Source organism: Micromesistius poutassou (genome assembly GCF_964030765.1).
Source record: "Micromesistius poutassou genome assembly, chromosome: 24".
NCBI classification, from domain to species: Eukaryota; Metazoa; Chordata; class Actinopteri; order Gadiformes; family Gadidae; genus Micromesistius; species Micromesistius poutassou.
Genome location: NC_140294.1, coordinates 6,917,264 through 6,934,665, shown reverse-complemented (window position 1 = coordinate 6,934,665; position 17,402 = coordinate 6,917,264). Strand labels below are relative to the sequence as shown.

The window sequence follows — 17,402 nt, the reverse complement described above, 5'->3', positions numbered from 1 at the left end:
ATGACACCCAAGGTCGCCTTACAATTCATTAAACAATGAATTGTTTAATGGGTCTCCTACTGAGGAGACCCAGGTAGGAGGGGTAAGAGCAGTGAGCAGACCCAGGTAGGAGGGGGTAAGAGCAGTGAGCAGACCCAGGTAGGAGGGGGTAAGAGCAGTGAGCAGACCCAGGTAGGAGGGGGTAAGAGCAGTGAGCAGACCCAGGTAGGAGGGGGTAAGAGCAGTGAGCAGACCCAGGTAGGAGGGGGTAAGAGCAGTGAGCAGACCCAGGTAGGAGGGGGTAAGAGCAGTGAGCAGACCCAGGTAGGAGGGGGTAAGAGCAGTGAGCAGACCCAGGTAGGAGGGGGTAAGAGCAGTGAGCAGACCCAGGTAGGAGGGGGTAAGAGTAGGCCAGTTGGATCACATGTGTTTCGAGGGTGTCAGACAAATGTTTTGGGGCAGGGGGTTCATAAGCCTGGGAGCACTGCAGGTGAAAGCCCTAGCACCCACGGGGCTCAGAGCCCTAGCACCCACGGGGCTGAGGGCCATAGGCAGGCTACGGGAACTCATATGTTAGAATGTTAGAAAACCTATGTTAGAAAACCTCATAAAGTGACATTTTCATGCCATGGGACCTTTAAGGTCAACCTGGTGTTGGACAGGGAGCCAGTGTAGTTGAATGAGAACGGGGGTGATGTGGTCGGATGATTTGGTGCTGGTGATGATGATGTATTCTTTAACCTGATACCCCAACAATAAACCTTCACATCTGGATAAAACCATTTTAACATTAAAGTTAGAAATATATATATATATATATATATCTCAAGATATGTCATTTAATCTGAGCAGAACAAATAAGAGTCTCATACTGAATTAGCATTTGTTCTCTGTTTTGGAGATAAGAGTCTCTTCTGCCCTTTGAAATAATTGTCTCTGTCTTCTAAAGAAGAGTTTCTTACCGCCCCACAGTGTGTCGGCCAGTTCCTCCTGGTTCATCTCCATCAGGCAGAGCTTTGTGATGTCTACCACTCCCTCTATGGCGCGCCTCCTCTGCTCCTGGTTCTTATCATCCACCTCCTCCTCCTCCCTCTGACTCTCTGAGCATTGTGGGTAATCTGGGAAGTGAACCCTCCAGAGCTTCTTCAGCTCCTTGTCTAGAAAAGCGTGTGCGTTCTCCTCAGCCCTCTGGAACAGAACAAACATCACAGAGAACTTTACTCTGAACTCACTGAGGACATCAGAAGCATCTGTCCTGGATTCACGCCCCGCTGGTCTGAAGAGGGAAGCCTGGAGACTATTAGCTCCACAAGAGATGCTTTCTTAATGTTCATGTAGAGCTAAAGTCAAATGTCTTGGTGGACATTTACACACCTTGATCAGCTCTGTTTGATGCTGCTGTACAGACTGAGCACTGGTAACCTTTGAAATCGCCTGGTGTGGTCTGTGGGACACACACACACACACACACACACACACACACACACACTATTGTATTTCCCATGACTTGTAAACATTGATATAGAATCAATATAGTCTGACAACAACCAACTGGTCTGTTTTCATCATCTGTTTGAAACTCCTACCTCTCCTCTGTGGAGGGGCGTCCATCTTTAAAGTTAGTCAGTCTACCAATAGAAAAACAAGAACCAGGATTTATGGACGTTTAATAGAAGCTGTACCTCTATAATCTCTAGGGCTGTCAGGTTCTGGTCGGTTAATCGATATGCACTTGTTGGACCAAATTCTCATTGGTCGGACAATGGCTGGTGTTCCTTTTATAAGGAACTAAGAGCTTCTTAATCCATTATTTTAGGGTGGGAGGGACAAATGCAAACCGATGCCTTTTATATTTGAGTGCAGTGTGGGGAACGTTACTTTTAAAAAGTAATTAGTTATAGTTACTCACTACTTGTTCCAAAAAGTAACGGAGTTAGTAACTGAATTACTCTATAATAAAAGTTTAAAAAAAATAAAAGTACTGTAAAAAATAAAAGCTTATTTTTTTTGCTTTATAGATGTGTGTGTCATTGTGAGATGCTTCATTAGATTTGTCGACAAAGTATTCGCTGTTGGACATAATGTACACTATACATGCACGTTCTTGCCTTTGACCTCAATGAAGTAGTGCTTATATCTCCACCTTAAAAATGCCAACTTTTCATCGGATTGCTCCGGACTCGACATCTCTGCTGCTTCTTCGGATCTGTTTGGTGTGTGTGTGTGTGGTGCGCGTGGCCTGGCTTGTGTGTAAAAACACTGGCTCCGATTGGCTACCATGAAACATGACTCTGCCTTAGCCAATCGTAATCGCTTATCTTGTTGTTAACCCACCTGGTCTCCTCACTAGCAGTGTGTGTATGGAGCCAGGGGTGCATTCGGATTACACAGTTCATTCAATCAATTCATAGTAACGCACCGCATTTAACGTTCAGTAACGATAACGCCGTTGTAACGACGGAAACTAATTACGGATTTTAATTACGATGGAAAGTAATTAGTTACATTACCCCGTTACTGAAAAAATAACGGCGTTACCTAACGCCATTCTTTTAAACAGCGTTATTCCAAACACTGTTTGAGTGATACCACCTGGTATCACCCTCTCAACGTTGAACTGGCCCATAAGGAAGACCACTAGTCCTAACTTACTGGACCTTTACTCCGCTACAAACTAATTGATTCCACAGAAGTCATTGGTCCGGTAGCATTGGGTTAGAAAGGACAACAAAAAAGCATGACGTAAGTGTAAAGGAAGTGAAAAGCATTTCAGATAAAATCGTAAGGCATGAGTACGTGGGTACGTAGTTTCTGTTTTAATAATCAACCACATCACTAAAACACCCTTATCCCTTCTCTCATTACCATCATGTCAACCACATCACTAAAACACCCTTATCCCTTCTCTCATTACCATCATGTCAACCACATCACTAAAACACCCTTATCCCTCCTCTCATTACCATCATGTCAACCACATCACTAAAACATCCTTATCCCTCCTCTCATTACCACCATGTCAACTACATCACTAAAACAACCTTATCCCTCCTCTCATTACCATCATGTCAACCACATCACTAAAACACCCTTATCCCTTCTCTCATTACCATCATGTCAACCACATCACTAAAACAGCCTTATCCCTCCTCTCATTACCACCATGTCAAGCACATCACTAAAACCCTTTTTCACCTAAAAATAATCTCACCCCCCCCAATCTTTCATCGCTGAAGAAACCCTCGTCCATGCCTCAACCGGTCACTCGTCCTCACCTCTTCTCAATAGACTGATTTCCATCTTTAAATTGAGGAGGTCTATCCATAGAGTGGTCACTCTTCATGGAGACACAGCTGGGTCCAGGGGAGTCTGCTCTCTCCTGCTGGACTCTTCAAGAAAAACAAGGGTTTATGGCTGTAGGATAGACACTGTATTTCTATAAAATCTGATAAATTCTTACCTTTGTTCATAAATTGGCTTCTTTTTTCTGAAAAGGTTACGTATGCTCTTCATGGAGACATGGCTGGGTCCAGGGGAGTCTGCTCTCTCCTGCTGCTCTGGGCTTCAACACACACACACACACACACACACACACAGTTGTTCTCAGACTAAAGATGGAGTCATGAGATATCACTGCTGAGCTCTGAGATGGACAACAGTCACAGACAGAGAGATCCTCTTCTTACCGCTTAGCTTTGCTCCGGCGGCCATGTTCCCCAGACAGAGTGGTCTTAGAGGTAGGACCCCCCTCCTCTCTCTCCTCATCCATAGTAGACTGGAGACCTGGACACAAACACAACTCATCCATCACTTCATTTGCCTTCTGAACTTTAGCTGTTTATTGAGAGAGAAGATCATTGTGACTGCGTCACACTAAAGCATTATGGACGTCATAGACCATCAATATGAACCCCACAACAACATACCCACACTGCCCTCACTACAGTACAGATGTGTACAGCACATGAGAACTGAGAGATGAGAATGAAACACCTTGGAGACTGTAACTGAGCTTAAACTACAACACAAAAAAGATACACAATAGACTTAATAAATGCATTGTGGTACAATTAAAAGTGAAGAACGTTAGAATCATTTCTCCACTGGAACAAAGTCTGAATTCTGCCACTTTACTGAACCACAGATTCCATATAAATCAACTGGTGAAGCTCAACACATCGATAGGGTATCCTCTTATGACCAACGGGTCTCTCTCTCTCCCTCCAGGCTCTCTCTCTGGCTCCAGCTGTGGTTTAAGCCATAGGAATCGAGTCTAGACCCACAGGAACCCCCCTGTGAAAGTGGTACAGTCCAGCAACAGGCTACTATAGGATCTATAAAACTGTCAATCCCCAGTCAATACGCACAAATATTAAACCTTTTAAATATCAGCACATTGAAAGGACTTCTGTCACGTCCTTCTCTTCATTCTGAGCATCAAGACAAACAAATCACTTGAATATTGAACGCAATGTTGAATTTACCACAGGTCAGTAAAGCAGTAAAACATGAACTAACGATGTATTCTCTACAGTAAACTTATTATTATATACCAGTAACCTAAAGACAATATACACTGTAGTAAACTGGTTATTATTATATACCAGTAACCTAAAGAAAATATAAACGGTAGTAAACTGGTTATTATTATATACCAGTAACCTAAAGACAATATAAACGGTAGTAAACTGGTCATTATTATATACCAGTAAACTACAGACAATATAAACGGTAGTAAACTGGTTATTATTATATACCAGTAACCTAAAGACAATATCAACGGTAGTAAACTGTCTATATTATCTTATCTTACCTTATCTACTCCGTGATTAAAACGCGTCCATAGGTATAAAGTTATAAAAGTATAAATGTAAGTGAAGAAACAGAAGTTAAAGTGTTTATAAAACAAGTTAATCAGGTGAAAGGTTTTAAAAATGGTTAGCGTTACTTGCTATGCTGATATAATAAGATAGTGTTGCCTCTCTTCCACTGAGTTATTCTGCTGTTGGTCTTCTACAGTTTATTGTTTTGTGTTATTTAACCTGATACCACCATAATAACCCTACATCTCTGGATCAAACCATTTAACCCCCAAGAGGAAAGTTATCCCCACATTGAAGTTAGAAATGTATAATTCTCACATTATGTCATTTAGTCTGAACAGAACAAATAGGAATCTCAAACTGCTCTCAATTCTTTTCTACATTTTCTCTATTTTCAAGACAGTCTCAAGACTGACAGACAAGAGTCTCTTCTGCCCTTCAAAATAATGTCTTTAAAGTAAGAGTCTCTTACCAGGGGAGTCTGCTCTCTGCTGCCTCCTTCTGAAAAACAAGAACCATCTGGAAGTTAGGATTTGTGGATATCGTTTCATTTGATCATTTATTGCAGGGCCACTAAACTACTTTCTCATGACTTTTCATTTCAATAATCTTTCTCAGATTATTGAAATGGAAATATAAGGACAGGCTGAAAAAGTTATTATGTAATTTAAGCACTAACATGTTAACATGTTGACATAAAAACACACTAAGTATCCTTCATACTGTGCATAGAGTGTTGATTCACAATGCGTTTAGCTAACATAGAAATAGAGCAGTCAGTTTCTACATTTCTACACAGACCTGTGTTATTCTTCATGGATTATTGGTTTCAATAAATCTCTTCACCTCAAAAGATCAAACTGATTCAATAAAAGCCGTTTGAAAGTAGGGATGTGAATAACTAACATTTTTCATGGTCGAATAATCAGTGGGTGGTATGAACGAATAATCGATTATTCGATGTGTGCCGACATTCACAAAGGCAGCTATGGATCATCGGCAAGAAATCACTTAATATCTTAAACGCAAAAAAACTTTAACAGTGATCAGTGTTTGTGTTGTATATATTAATATTTATGCTTGTGTACTGTGTATATTGTTTTTCTGTACATGATTAATAATAATAATAATAATAATAAAAAACTAATAGTGCTACAGAACCAACATTAGTTCTGTCCGTTAATTCTTGTTTATTTGAATGGGAAAAAATGTTAACGGTCCAAATGTTGAAAATCGACTTTGACCCTCAGGAACGAATAATCGAATAATCAAATATTTTGACCCATCCCTATTTGAAAGACGTTGAACCTTCTAACATTAAACCTGTAAAGTCTGCTACAAGTCGTCTGAATATTCATTTAATTCACACGATTCAAACAGCAGAATAAACGGCCTCAGCCATGAACCAATCCATCTCCAAGTGGTCCTGTGATTGGACGTTGGTATGTTCTGATTAACGATGGGCGGGCAGATCAAGATGATCCGCAGGCCGCCAGTTGAACAGCCCTGATGTATCGGCTGAATCCTCACCTTGTCTTAGAAGGTTGGTGATTTCCATCTTTAAACCGGTCAGGTGGATCCATAGAGCGGTCACTCTTCATGGAGACACTGCTGGGTCCAGGGGAGTCTGCTCTCTGCTGCTGCGCTGGGCTTCAACACAACACACACACACACACACACACACACACACACACACACACACACACACACACACACACACACAGCTGTTACTCAGACTAATGATGGAGTCATGATGTATCACTGCTGAGCTCTGAGATGGACAACAGTCACAGACAGAGAGATCCTCTTCTTACCTCTTAGCTTTGCTCCGGCGGCCATGTTCCCCAGACAGAGTGGTCTTAGAGGTAGGACCCCCCTCCTCTCTCTCCTCATCCATAGTAGACTGGAGACCTGGACACAAACACAACTACACATTGTTTCTGTGGATTCTGTTTGAGTACCGAATGAATGAACTGACTGCATGACTAGATCTACACACTCTATCACTATCTATGTCTAGATCTACACACTCTATCACTATCTATGTCTAGATCTACACACTCTATCGCTATATGTCTAGATCTCATACATGTCATTATTAGGATTATTCCTTACTTCTGAACACTGAACTCTCTTCCAGTAGATCAAAGTCATTAGAGCATCAAGAGTCTACAGATCAGTGTGCTATACCTTTATAGACGGCCATCAAACCACCAATAGGTAACTAATGTTACCAATAAAACCCAACAATAAAAGTCCACAGCATGAACCAAACGGACCTCACTACAGCACAGACTGAACCTCCACAATAAAAGTCCACAACACAACCAAACGGACCTCACTCCAGCACAGACTGAACCTCCACAATAAAAGTCCACAACACAACCAAACGGACCTCACTACAGCACAGACTGAACCTCCACAATAAAAGTCCACAACACAACCAAACGGACCTCACTCCAGCACAGTCTGAACCTCCACAATAAAGGTTCCTGGACCAGAGGTTCAATATGAAACGCCCTCAACACGGTGGAACTAGTGATTGATGTTCTGACCCATATTCCTTTATTCAGGTTCTCTCTCTGATACGTCTCTTTTACAGCAGGAACCTGTTAACACTGAACTGGGACTGGAAATAGATTCATCTAGAACATATCAATACAGTGAGAATATACGACCAATAATCTAAAGAAAACATGACATTTAGCGAGCTGTACCGTAGCTTCTCCGTGATGAAAACGTGTCCTGCCCCTTGTCGTGTGAAAATATTACAGCACAGAAGGAAATGAAGATCAGTCGAAGGAAGAGATTCAGGTGTTCACCAAAACACAAAGTAAGAGTTGAGAACCGAGACGAACGCTAACACAGTTCTAAAGAAGACAGTGAAGACAGATCGAATGAGGAAGGAGACTTTGAACACCAGCCACCAGTAAAACCATCAATCATTAACTAACTAAAGAGGATTACATGGTTTACCTGTACCACACCCACACACACACACACACACACACGCACAAACACGCACACACACGCACACACACGCGTTCCAGCAGCTTAAGAGTCAAAAGTAGAGCAAAAGAGAGATATAAGAGATAAATACAAAATAAAATAAAAATAATAAAATAAAGATAAAAACGATGTACACTATCTACACCTCTCACAGGTGTACATCATAAGTATAGTTACACAGGATACTAGCTCAGTATGAGTATAAGTACACAGGATACTAGCTCAGTATGAGTATAAGTACACAGGATACTGGCTGAGTATGAGTATAAGTACACAGGATACTGGCTCAGTATGAGTATAAGTACACAGGATACTGGCTCAGTATGAGTATAAGTACACAGGATACTGGCTCAGTATGAGTATAAGTACACAGGATACTGGCTCAGTATGAGTATAAGTACACAGGATACTGGCTCAGTATGAGTATAAGTACACAGGATACTGGCTCAGTATGAGTATAAGCGTGGGCATTGGACAGGCTATGACCCACTATGTTGTGCTCCATGTACCCACTGTTGACAACGTGACGTGACTAAGCTACCAACACAAACAAAGAGGAGCTGGGAAAGCAAATGAACTAACTACGTGTTTAAGTTGTGAAGGGCAAACGTGTGGCGACACACAGCACTACACAACACAACACAACAACCTGACTTTTAGTACACAACACAATAATCTCACCTTTAGTACACAATAAAACACGATCTGACTTTAATGACAAACCAAATTTAAAGTTAGAGCCAGGGTCAAAGGCTTGTTGTTAACATTTACAATACACTTCATTATCACAACGCAACATTGTAAAATAATGTTGATAAACTATGATACAAACGAAAATGAGATAAACCTCACCTTAGTGCCTATAATAAAAGCAGTTATGGTCTGTCCATCATATCACAAAGGTTAAATTAAATGGCATGAAGTACAAATATGGCACAAAGGAGGTTGAGAGTAAAAATTAAAAAAAAACAGGGGTGCCGTGGATGGAGAGAAATATGTTTAGGGCCGTGAGCCAGAAGAGTTTGGGAACCGCTGCTCTAGACACATGACATTTACACATTTTAATTGTAAGACCTCCTCTCAGGGGGCCTACGAGACCTCTCAGCCCCAGGGCCTACTGGCAGGTAAAGGCAGGCCTGTGTGTGTGTGTGTGTGTGTGTGTGTGTGTGTGACGCTTTTATCCAGAGCCACTTACAATCAGTCCATTGGTCATAAGAAGTGAAACAATCTATCGCCGTCGGTGCAGTGAAGACGTCCATAGAACCGAGTGCACTGACAACCGCCAGGCCGACCCCACTCCCCGTGTACGGAGATGAGACAGCCTTCTTAAAGACAAGTATAAAAGTAACTGGAAACAACACAACGTACCGTCTGGGTTATCTAGAACTCCTCACGTATGTCAACGACGGCTGGTGTAACCCAGGACACATCTCCGTAGAGACTGCTAGCTGTCAGCCTGCGGCCACACTAGCTGCCGAGGGAGGTTAGTCACGTGATCACCGTGTCCACGTCCTCCTCAGCGGACCGCCGCCTGTGAGAAGATCCACTCTGTCACAGCGGGGCTGCAGACTGAGCCCTGAGGCCGGATGGTCACCTCTGGGGACTTCAGTCATGTGACTTTGGACTCTACTCTGGTTTCCACCAGGTTGTAGACTGTCCTAGGAGAAACAACGGGACAATTGATCGCCTGTATGCTAATGTGAGGGACGCCTACAGAGCCACTCCCCCCCCCCCCCCCCCCCCCACCTGGGGAGTCTGATCACAACCTGGTCCATCTACAGCCACTATGGAGAGAGCCCCGAGAGGCTGGATGGGCTGACCAACCCGCATGGTGAGGACGTAGAGGCCTCCCCTGTCAAGACTGTCCTGACTGTCCAGCCACCAGTAAAACCATCAATCATTAACTAACTAAAGAGGATTACATGGTTTACCTGTACCACACCCACACACACACACACACACACACACACACACACACACACACACAAATGACCATACAATACACACATGAACTTATGTACACATCTTTTTTACCTAACCAAGCTGCTTGCATAGGCTAATATAATATATGTATGTATATTGAATTTAGAATTTCTAGTCATTGTCAGTGAAGTCTATTTTAATGCAACCCATTCTGACTTAACTCCAAACCTAATAAAAATAAATTGAACTATAAGTTCTACTATATATTAGTGTAACTTATACGCGGTATTACAAAGTGGATTTTACCGCTACGAGGAAAGCCAGTCGACCAGACGTCCCACAGCCGCTCAGTACAACAAGGCTGTCTGGCGCTCCCTGGTGGCGGAATCACAATGACACAGCTCTACCGTTTATTCTCCAACAGAGACGGACGGACGGACAGGCGGTCGGACAGAGGGAGACATTTGTCAGGCCTCAACAGACCTTGAGGATGTCTGCCGCCTTCACGGCGACCGCCAGCAAGGTTTTCATCACACTGTCGCTGAGAAGTTTCTGTTTTGAAGGAATACAAAATAAACAATTATGAGCAGTAAAGTCACCATTGTGAAGTCCGCTGGTTTCTCAGCAGGTCTGGGGTTGACATTTAACACATTCTTTAGTGTGAGATGAGACGTATGTTTGCTTTGAGGAGAAAAACTAATAAAATAAAACATTCAGGGCCTCTACGATAGATAATGTGGTACAACATGTTGTGTTCTTGTAACCACAGACGTACCAGCTTGTATTGTACGATTTCAACTACATTCCCTCATACTATGATCACTTGTTTAATGATGATAAAGATTTATATATCTGTCCATGTTAACAAATACACAGAAAGCTAACTTATAACAGAACCATAGCACAATAGACAAGTGCGCTGTGTTGTTGTTTGAATGTATGAATATTGACCTCTGACCTTAAAAGGGCTTCCTCTCATCCTGGAGTATCTCTGCGTCGCAGGCTCTCAGCAGCCTAACCACGTGATTGGCTGAGGCCTGGTCGATGTCACGCGTCAGCGGGTTGGACTTCTCCGAAACAGGAAGTTCAGACTCGTAGTCTAGAAACTTTTTGGAATCAAATGAAAGTAAACTGCATGAAGGAAATGTATTTAATTCATTAAATACCATTTTGAGAAATGATCTTGGAGGCTTAACATCACTGTATGTTACCCTCACCTACAACGGCGTAGCCACAAATGTCCATATAGGAGGCACAGGAAAAAACAGGCGGGCAAAGCCAATCTGATTGAACCTAAGATAGGCCTCGATTAGATGCACCATACAAACATTAATCAAAGGCATGTTATATTTATGACATAAAGGTGGAATTTATTAAAGGCATTTGATCACAGCTGACAAATTACGCGGAAACATTTTAAACTTGCGCAAAACTGCATGAACCCATGCATCGGCGCGTCACATTTATTGAACGCTTCAACGCTCTCGGTCACAGCTGACAATTCACCGTCAGGCTAAACATTTTAAACCTGCGCAAAACTGCATGAACGAAGCTTTGGTGTGCATCACATCAAAGTGAAACAGATTGGCCGTATAAGACAAGCCTACTGCAAAGATGACAACTTATCACACACACACGCAGAGAGAGAGAGAGAAAGAGAGAGAGAGGGAGAAAGGGAGAGAGACAGAGCGAGAGAGAGAGAGAGGGAGAGAGAGAGTGCGAGAGAGAGAGAGCGAGAGAGAGAGAGTGCGAGAGAGAGAGAGCGAGAGAGAGAGAGAGAGAGAGATAGAGAGAGAGAGAGAGAGAGATAGAGCGAGAGAGAGAGAGAGCGACAGCGAGAGCGAGAGAGAGAGATAGAGAGAGAGAGAGAGAGAAATAAATAAATAAACGTCTTTACTTGTTGGAACAAGGATCTTTTGGTTCCACATGAGAGCAACGATCAAATGAAATGAAACCCCATCAACAGAACGGCCAAGGTGGTTACGACATGACAGGAAAACGACAAAGAAGAAACCCTCCCGCTCACCAGCTGGGTGGAGCACCTTACCTGCCCCCGAGCCCGACGCACAAGTCACGGAGCGGACAAATGAAAACAGTGCGTCTTCCGGTGAAGCTAACTGACTACCCTAACTGATCTTACACCTAAAGTGAGGAAAGTCACCACCAAGGCCTAAATAATAGTAACAAAGGGAAGGTGTTGAAAGCATTCAGTAATGATTTACAATGTTGAACAAAAAGTAACCAATGTACAGGTGGGCAGCCTGTGCTCCATTGGAGAGAGAGAGACGCCGTCTTCCACTGGGCTTTATATGAGTGGGGGCGGCGCCAACAACCAGGGAGAGCCAATCAGCACCTCGTAGTCAGTAGGCTCCGCCTCCAGGAGGTGATGGAGGTGATTGGATGCAGGAGCAAAACAAAAACAACATATTAGTGCAAACACACAAAGCCACCACAAGAGCCAGAACATTATAGTACTACCCCGTAACGCCCCCACCCTTAAGGAGATCAATGGGGGGGTTTCTTTAGGCACTATTCACAATTTTTTTTTATATACAGGAATGAGTAAAAACTTAAATATACTCATCATCAGTTGACTACTCTGCCGCAGTTCAACTGGAAAGGAAATGCATTCCTGAAAAAAAACCACAACAAACAAGAGTACGATAAACCCACAATTTATGTACGTATAATTATATATAAACAGACACGCCCCCACCACCTCGCGGACCACTGGCTGACGCACCAGGTGGGACTCCGCCTCCGAGACCGAGCAGCCAATCAGCAGACAGATCAGAGCCAGAGGGACGACCTTATGGGGAGCCAGAATGAACACAAACCAGAGTGGGAGGAGTCACTGACAGCAGCGCACTTCAACCCACACACACACACACACACACACACCGCTACACACACACACACACACACACCGTCGTTCACCAGACAGGAAGAAGAATCACTTCTGACAAGCATGTTCTTTTTCTGTCCGTCTACAATCCGTCACAATCCACCAATTCATCCTCATATTCATCATCACCCATCATACATCATCCACCCCGTGATCTACCAACCCTCCCACCTTCCACCGTATATAACCCACCTACCACCGTCTATAACCCACCTACCACCCGTCTATAACCCACCTACCACCGTCTATAACCCACCTACCACCGTCTATAACCCACCTACCACCGTCTATAACCCACCTACCACCGTCTATAACCCACCTACCACCGTCTATAACCCACCTACCACCGTTTATAACCCACCTACCACCGTCTATAACCCACCTACCACCGTCTATAACCCACCTACCACCGTCTATAACCCACCTACCACCGTCTAAAACCCACCTACCACCGTCTATAACCCACCTACCACCGTCTATAACCCACCTACCACCGTCTATAACCCACCTACCACCGTCTATAACCCACCTACCACCGTCTATAACCCACCTACCACCGTCTATAACCCACCGACCACCGTCTATAACCCACCTACCACCGTCTATAACCCACCTACCACCGTCTATAACCCACCGACCACCCGTCCTCCAGCACCTTGCTCTGGGTGCTGGCGGCGTGCGTGTGCGCGGTGATGTCAGCGTTCAGGAGGTCCACCTCCAGCCGGTCGCTCCGGTAGACGGCCCCCAGCAGAGCCCCCCTGCAGCGGGGCTGGGGGTGCCCTGACAGACCCTGAGGGTGGAGGGGGTGGAGGTCAGAGACACACAGACACCACAACAGTCCAGTGGTCTGGGGGGTGTGTGACTGCCTGCTCTAAAGGTTGTGGGTTGGATGCCAGGTGTCCCCTGTCTAACCCGTAGGCGTCCTGGAGCCAGACGGCCCCTGAGGCTCCGTCAGACCGTCCTCCTACGCGCGTCACTGCTAACAAAATGGACCCTTGTTTTGAAAAGAGGAGTGTGAGGAGATCTGTGTTCACCCAAACGTATACAACACATATTGAAGGAACACAAAGACACACAAAGGGAGTCTTCTTCTTCTTCTCCTTGATTATTGAGGCAGTTGTCAGGGACGCGGGAAGTCAGTTTGAGTTGGGGTTGCTGAGAGAAAGTATATATAATGACGTCATAATAAATGATGCGCAACATTCATGGTTTACGTAGTAATACGGCCAGCAACATTTGACACCAGTTTTAGAACGTTTTACACTACAGACATGTTGACCACCAACATGCCAAAGCAGCTATAGAACCTTATTCAGCAACGGACAGATCACACACACACGGAATGGAGGTTTATTTCTGATCAAGACCATTTATTATTGACGCCGGACTAAAGCCTAACGTAACAATAACGGGACGTGTTATTGACAGCCTAACAGCCTAAGGTAACAATTTGAACTTAATGTAAAAATAAAGAACTTTTACTAAACGTGACAATAAATAACTTCAAGTTGAAGAACACACACACACACATTGACTCAGTGAAGGCCGCACTCCAAAACCAAAATAAATAGAACTCTCCAAGGTGCTGATCCTGCTTGGCTGCATGGCGCACTACCAGATCTGTGACACAAACAAGAAACGTAACTTACTAAATGAACCCGTGGGCTCCACAATATAAATATTATAACCATGACCAAAGAGAGCCTGCACAGCGGCAGGAGCATCATAAGAACACTTTACCGACCTTAAGCAGACGGTAGAACAGCCAAGGTGGTCCTGCACTCAGGGGGGGTGGGAATGATGGGGGGGGGTTACCGTGGTGGGGGGGGGCTACCGTGGTGAGGTTGGGGGGGGTGTCACCGTGGTGAGGTTGGGGGGGGTTACCGTGGTGGGGGGGGTGTTAACGTGGTGGGTGTTACCGTGGTGGGGGGGGGGTTACCGTGGTGGGGGGGGGTTAACGTGGTGGGGGGGGGGGGTTACCGTGGTGGGGGGGGGTTACCGTGGTGGGGGGGGGGTGTTACCGTGGTGGGGGGGGTGTTACCGTGGTGAGGGGGGGGGGTGTTACCGTGGGGGGGGGGGTGTTACCGTGGTGGGGGGGGGGGGGGGTGTTAACGTGGTGGGGGGGGTGTTACCGTGGTGAGGGGGGGGTGTGTTACCGTGGTGGGGGGGGTGTTACCGTGGTGGGGTGGGGTGTTACCGTGGTGAGGTGGGGGGGGGGGTGCTACCGTGGTGGGGTGGGGTGTTACCGTGGTGGGGGGGGGGGTGTTACCGTGGTGGGGGGGGGGGGGGGGAGAGACTAAAACATTTGTTGTTTTATTTATCTTTTCTGATTAATATATTATTATTCTTAAGGCTCTTATGTAACATTATTTAGTAATAAAAGGAGAATGATGATGGGCTGAACACACGAGAACATTCAGTTGATCCACTGAGTTGTTTATTATCATTATGCTTCATGAACAAATACAACAGAAAAATGGTCCCTTACATGTACACAATAAACACAAGGACTGAAACAATAGAAGCTGCAGACTTTACTAATCATAAACAGGTGTGCACGTATCTTTAATAACTGAACATGTTCTGCGGCCGTTTGGTTCCCAACAGAACAAAAGGAATCAAGATTCAGTTTAAAGTCATTTACAACATGCAGCATTATCCCATAGACCTCTTGGTTATTATGAATGAAATATAAAATCTGATTAGGACAACAATGATGATATCATAGTCCATAGAACAAACATGTTTATGTCTGAAAATTACAAATATATAGTTGCATAAAAAAACATGTGATTTACCATCAATAGGTATTTAATATACATTTCAAAGGGAGAGGAGGAGGAGGGGGAGAGGGAGACGGGGGGAGGAGAGAGGGAGACGGGGGGGGAGGGGGAGAGGGAGACGGGGGGGAGGGGGGAGAGGGAGACGGGGGGGAGGGAAAGATGCGAGAGAAAGAGAGCGAGAGGGAGACTATAACTGCCCTAGAGACACTGACGCAAAAGCAGTGTGTGTGTGTGTGTGTGTGTGTGTGTCCGTCCCGGCCGTCCTTTTTTTTTTTCCTACACACAGAGAGAGAGAGAGAGAGAGAGAGAGAGAGAGAGAGAGAGAGAGAGAGAGAGAGAGAGAGAGAGAGAGAGAGAGAGAGAGAGAGAGAGAGAGAGACTATAACTCACACAGAGACGCTGAGGCCCCGGTCCAGTCCCCATCCCCCCAGAACCCAAACCCAGGGAGGAGGTCCTCCTGGGTGAAGGAGGTCCTGAAGGTGTGGATGTGTGTCAGTGTGTCTGAGGACCCTCCTCCACCTGGGGACACTCTGTAGAAGGACAGAGTGCCAGCAGGCCGGTCCAGATACACTCCTACTCTGGTAGAGCCAGCGGGGGGGAGACGGATGTCTGTCTCTCTACCGTTGTACCGGACAGAGTAACGACCATCATAACAATCAAGACTCCAGGACTTGTTGTTCCCTCCAAGCTCGCTGTCACCACCCCCTCCTCTCCTTGTGATTCCTCTGTATGTCACTGCTATAGAAACACCTCCTTTCCTCTCTACCTCCCAGTAACAGCGGCCAGTCAGAGCCTCTCTACACAACACCTGGGGGTGGAAGTCAAATCTCTCTGGGTGATCCGGATACGACTGGTCCTCTATGACCCCCGTCACCTTTCTGTTGTCCTCAGACAGAGAGAGGTCTATGTAGGCTGTGTTTGGGTCCAGTGTGAGTTCACAGGCATCTGACGGAGAACAAGACATGATGAGCTACTGAACCCTTCTGCATCTTCATCATCATCCTCATCATCATCACTAGTACTGTTCTTCCTGTTTCACGTTCATCTTCTCTACAAAAATGAACATAGAAAGACTAAATCATATCAGATGATAGCTACTATAGTGGACTAGTGTGCTATAGGTTTAGAAATAGTAGTGCATATTGTTTATAAGATGTTTTAAGTTAAACGTAAATGTAAATCCCATGTGTGTGTGAGTGGTTGTCCCAGTCAAAACAATGAAAAATGTATACACTGAATCTACTCCCGCAATATTTACACAACATACACATATTATACATCAAAACGTTCATCATGATGAGCTGATTAATCCTCTGTAATATCTAAGCTATACTCTACATACTTTTCAAGATATTCGACTTTGAAAGGTTCCAATACACATCCATTGTGATCCACCTGTGTAAACAACAGACTGAACCAGCTGAGCTCACATACAGGCTGGAAACTAACTGTTGGTACCATAGACCTGGTTCATACATACAGTACATAGACATGTACACATACGTACACACACCTACACAAACATACTAGACACACATCAACACAGGCAAACATAGCTACACATACGGATACACAAGTCCACATGTGAATGAGCGGACGTCACCTCCTGCTGTGTGGATGGACTTTCCATCCCAATAGTGAGTGTGTGTTGTGATGAATCAAACAGACACTTACACTTCTTTAGAGCTGGTTTCAGCCTCCACACTCCACCGTGCTCCACACTGGGGGGGAAACAAAGTGAGAGCAGCATGTTGAAACATTCACCTTCATCATCTGCTGTCTCATCACGTTCTACACAACATGAGTTACAGCTGCCTTTTCAAACTACTTCATCTAGCAGCGGCTTGAATCCCTGTAGGAGACTTTGTCCCTGAGTGGAGAGCTGTCCTCTCCATACCTGAGAGTGTCCAGTCTCCAGCGTGGATCCTCCAGTCCAGCAGAGAGCAGCGCAGCTCCAGAGTCTCCTGGGTGATTGTAGCT

General features: G+C 44.8%; 2 protein-coding genes and 1 long non-coding RNA gene across 11 annotated transcripts in view; all 3 read right to left on the bottom strand.

Moving 5' to 3' along the window:
• LOC311369502 (NLR family CARD domain-containing protein 3-like) overlaps positions 1-17,402 on the bottom strand; it is a gene marked incomplete at both ends in the record, with an annotated part of 312,051 nt that overhangs the window by 185,633 nt on the left and 109,016 nt on the right. For 4 of the 8 annotated variants that reach the window (XM_084487685.1, XM_084487671.1, XM_084487670.1 and 1 more), the window contains 3 exons: positions 6,333-6,452; positions 6,617-6,713; positions 7,520-7,773. In XM_084487685.1, coding sequence (XP_084343811.1) covers positions 6,333-6,452; positions 6,617-6,699 — 203 coding nt within the window. Of the gene's footprint in view, positions 1-3,254; positions 3,542-6,332; positions 6,453-6,616; positions 6,714-7,519; positions 7,774-17,402 lie in introns of those variants that run through there. The other 4 variants (XM_084487675.1, XM_084487676.1, XM_084487668.1 and 1 more) reach the window with 4 other exon arrangements.
• On the bottom strand, positions 11,555-13,998 carry LOC311369558. 2 transcript variants are annotated; one of them, XR_014640144.1, is made up of 3 exons: positions 13,274-13,998; positions 12,478-12,543; positions 11,555-12,366 (listed from the first exon to the last, which is right to left on the bottom strand). It is a non-coding gene; the product is annotated as an uncharacterized lncRNA (long non-coding RNA). The 2 variants fall into 2 exon arrangements; XR_014640145.1 differs by having other exon boundaries at positions 13,295-13,998.
• Positions 15,657-16,386, bottom strand: LOC311369694 (stonustoxin subunit beta-like; the record flags this gene model as incomplete). The annotated part of the gene is made up of 1 exon (XM_084487913.1): positions 15,657-16,386. One exon carries the CDS (start codon positions 16,384-16,386, stop codon positions 15,802-15,804), a length of 585 nt encoding a protein of 194 aa, XP_084344039.1. The 3' UTR covers positions 15,657-15,801.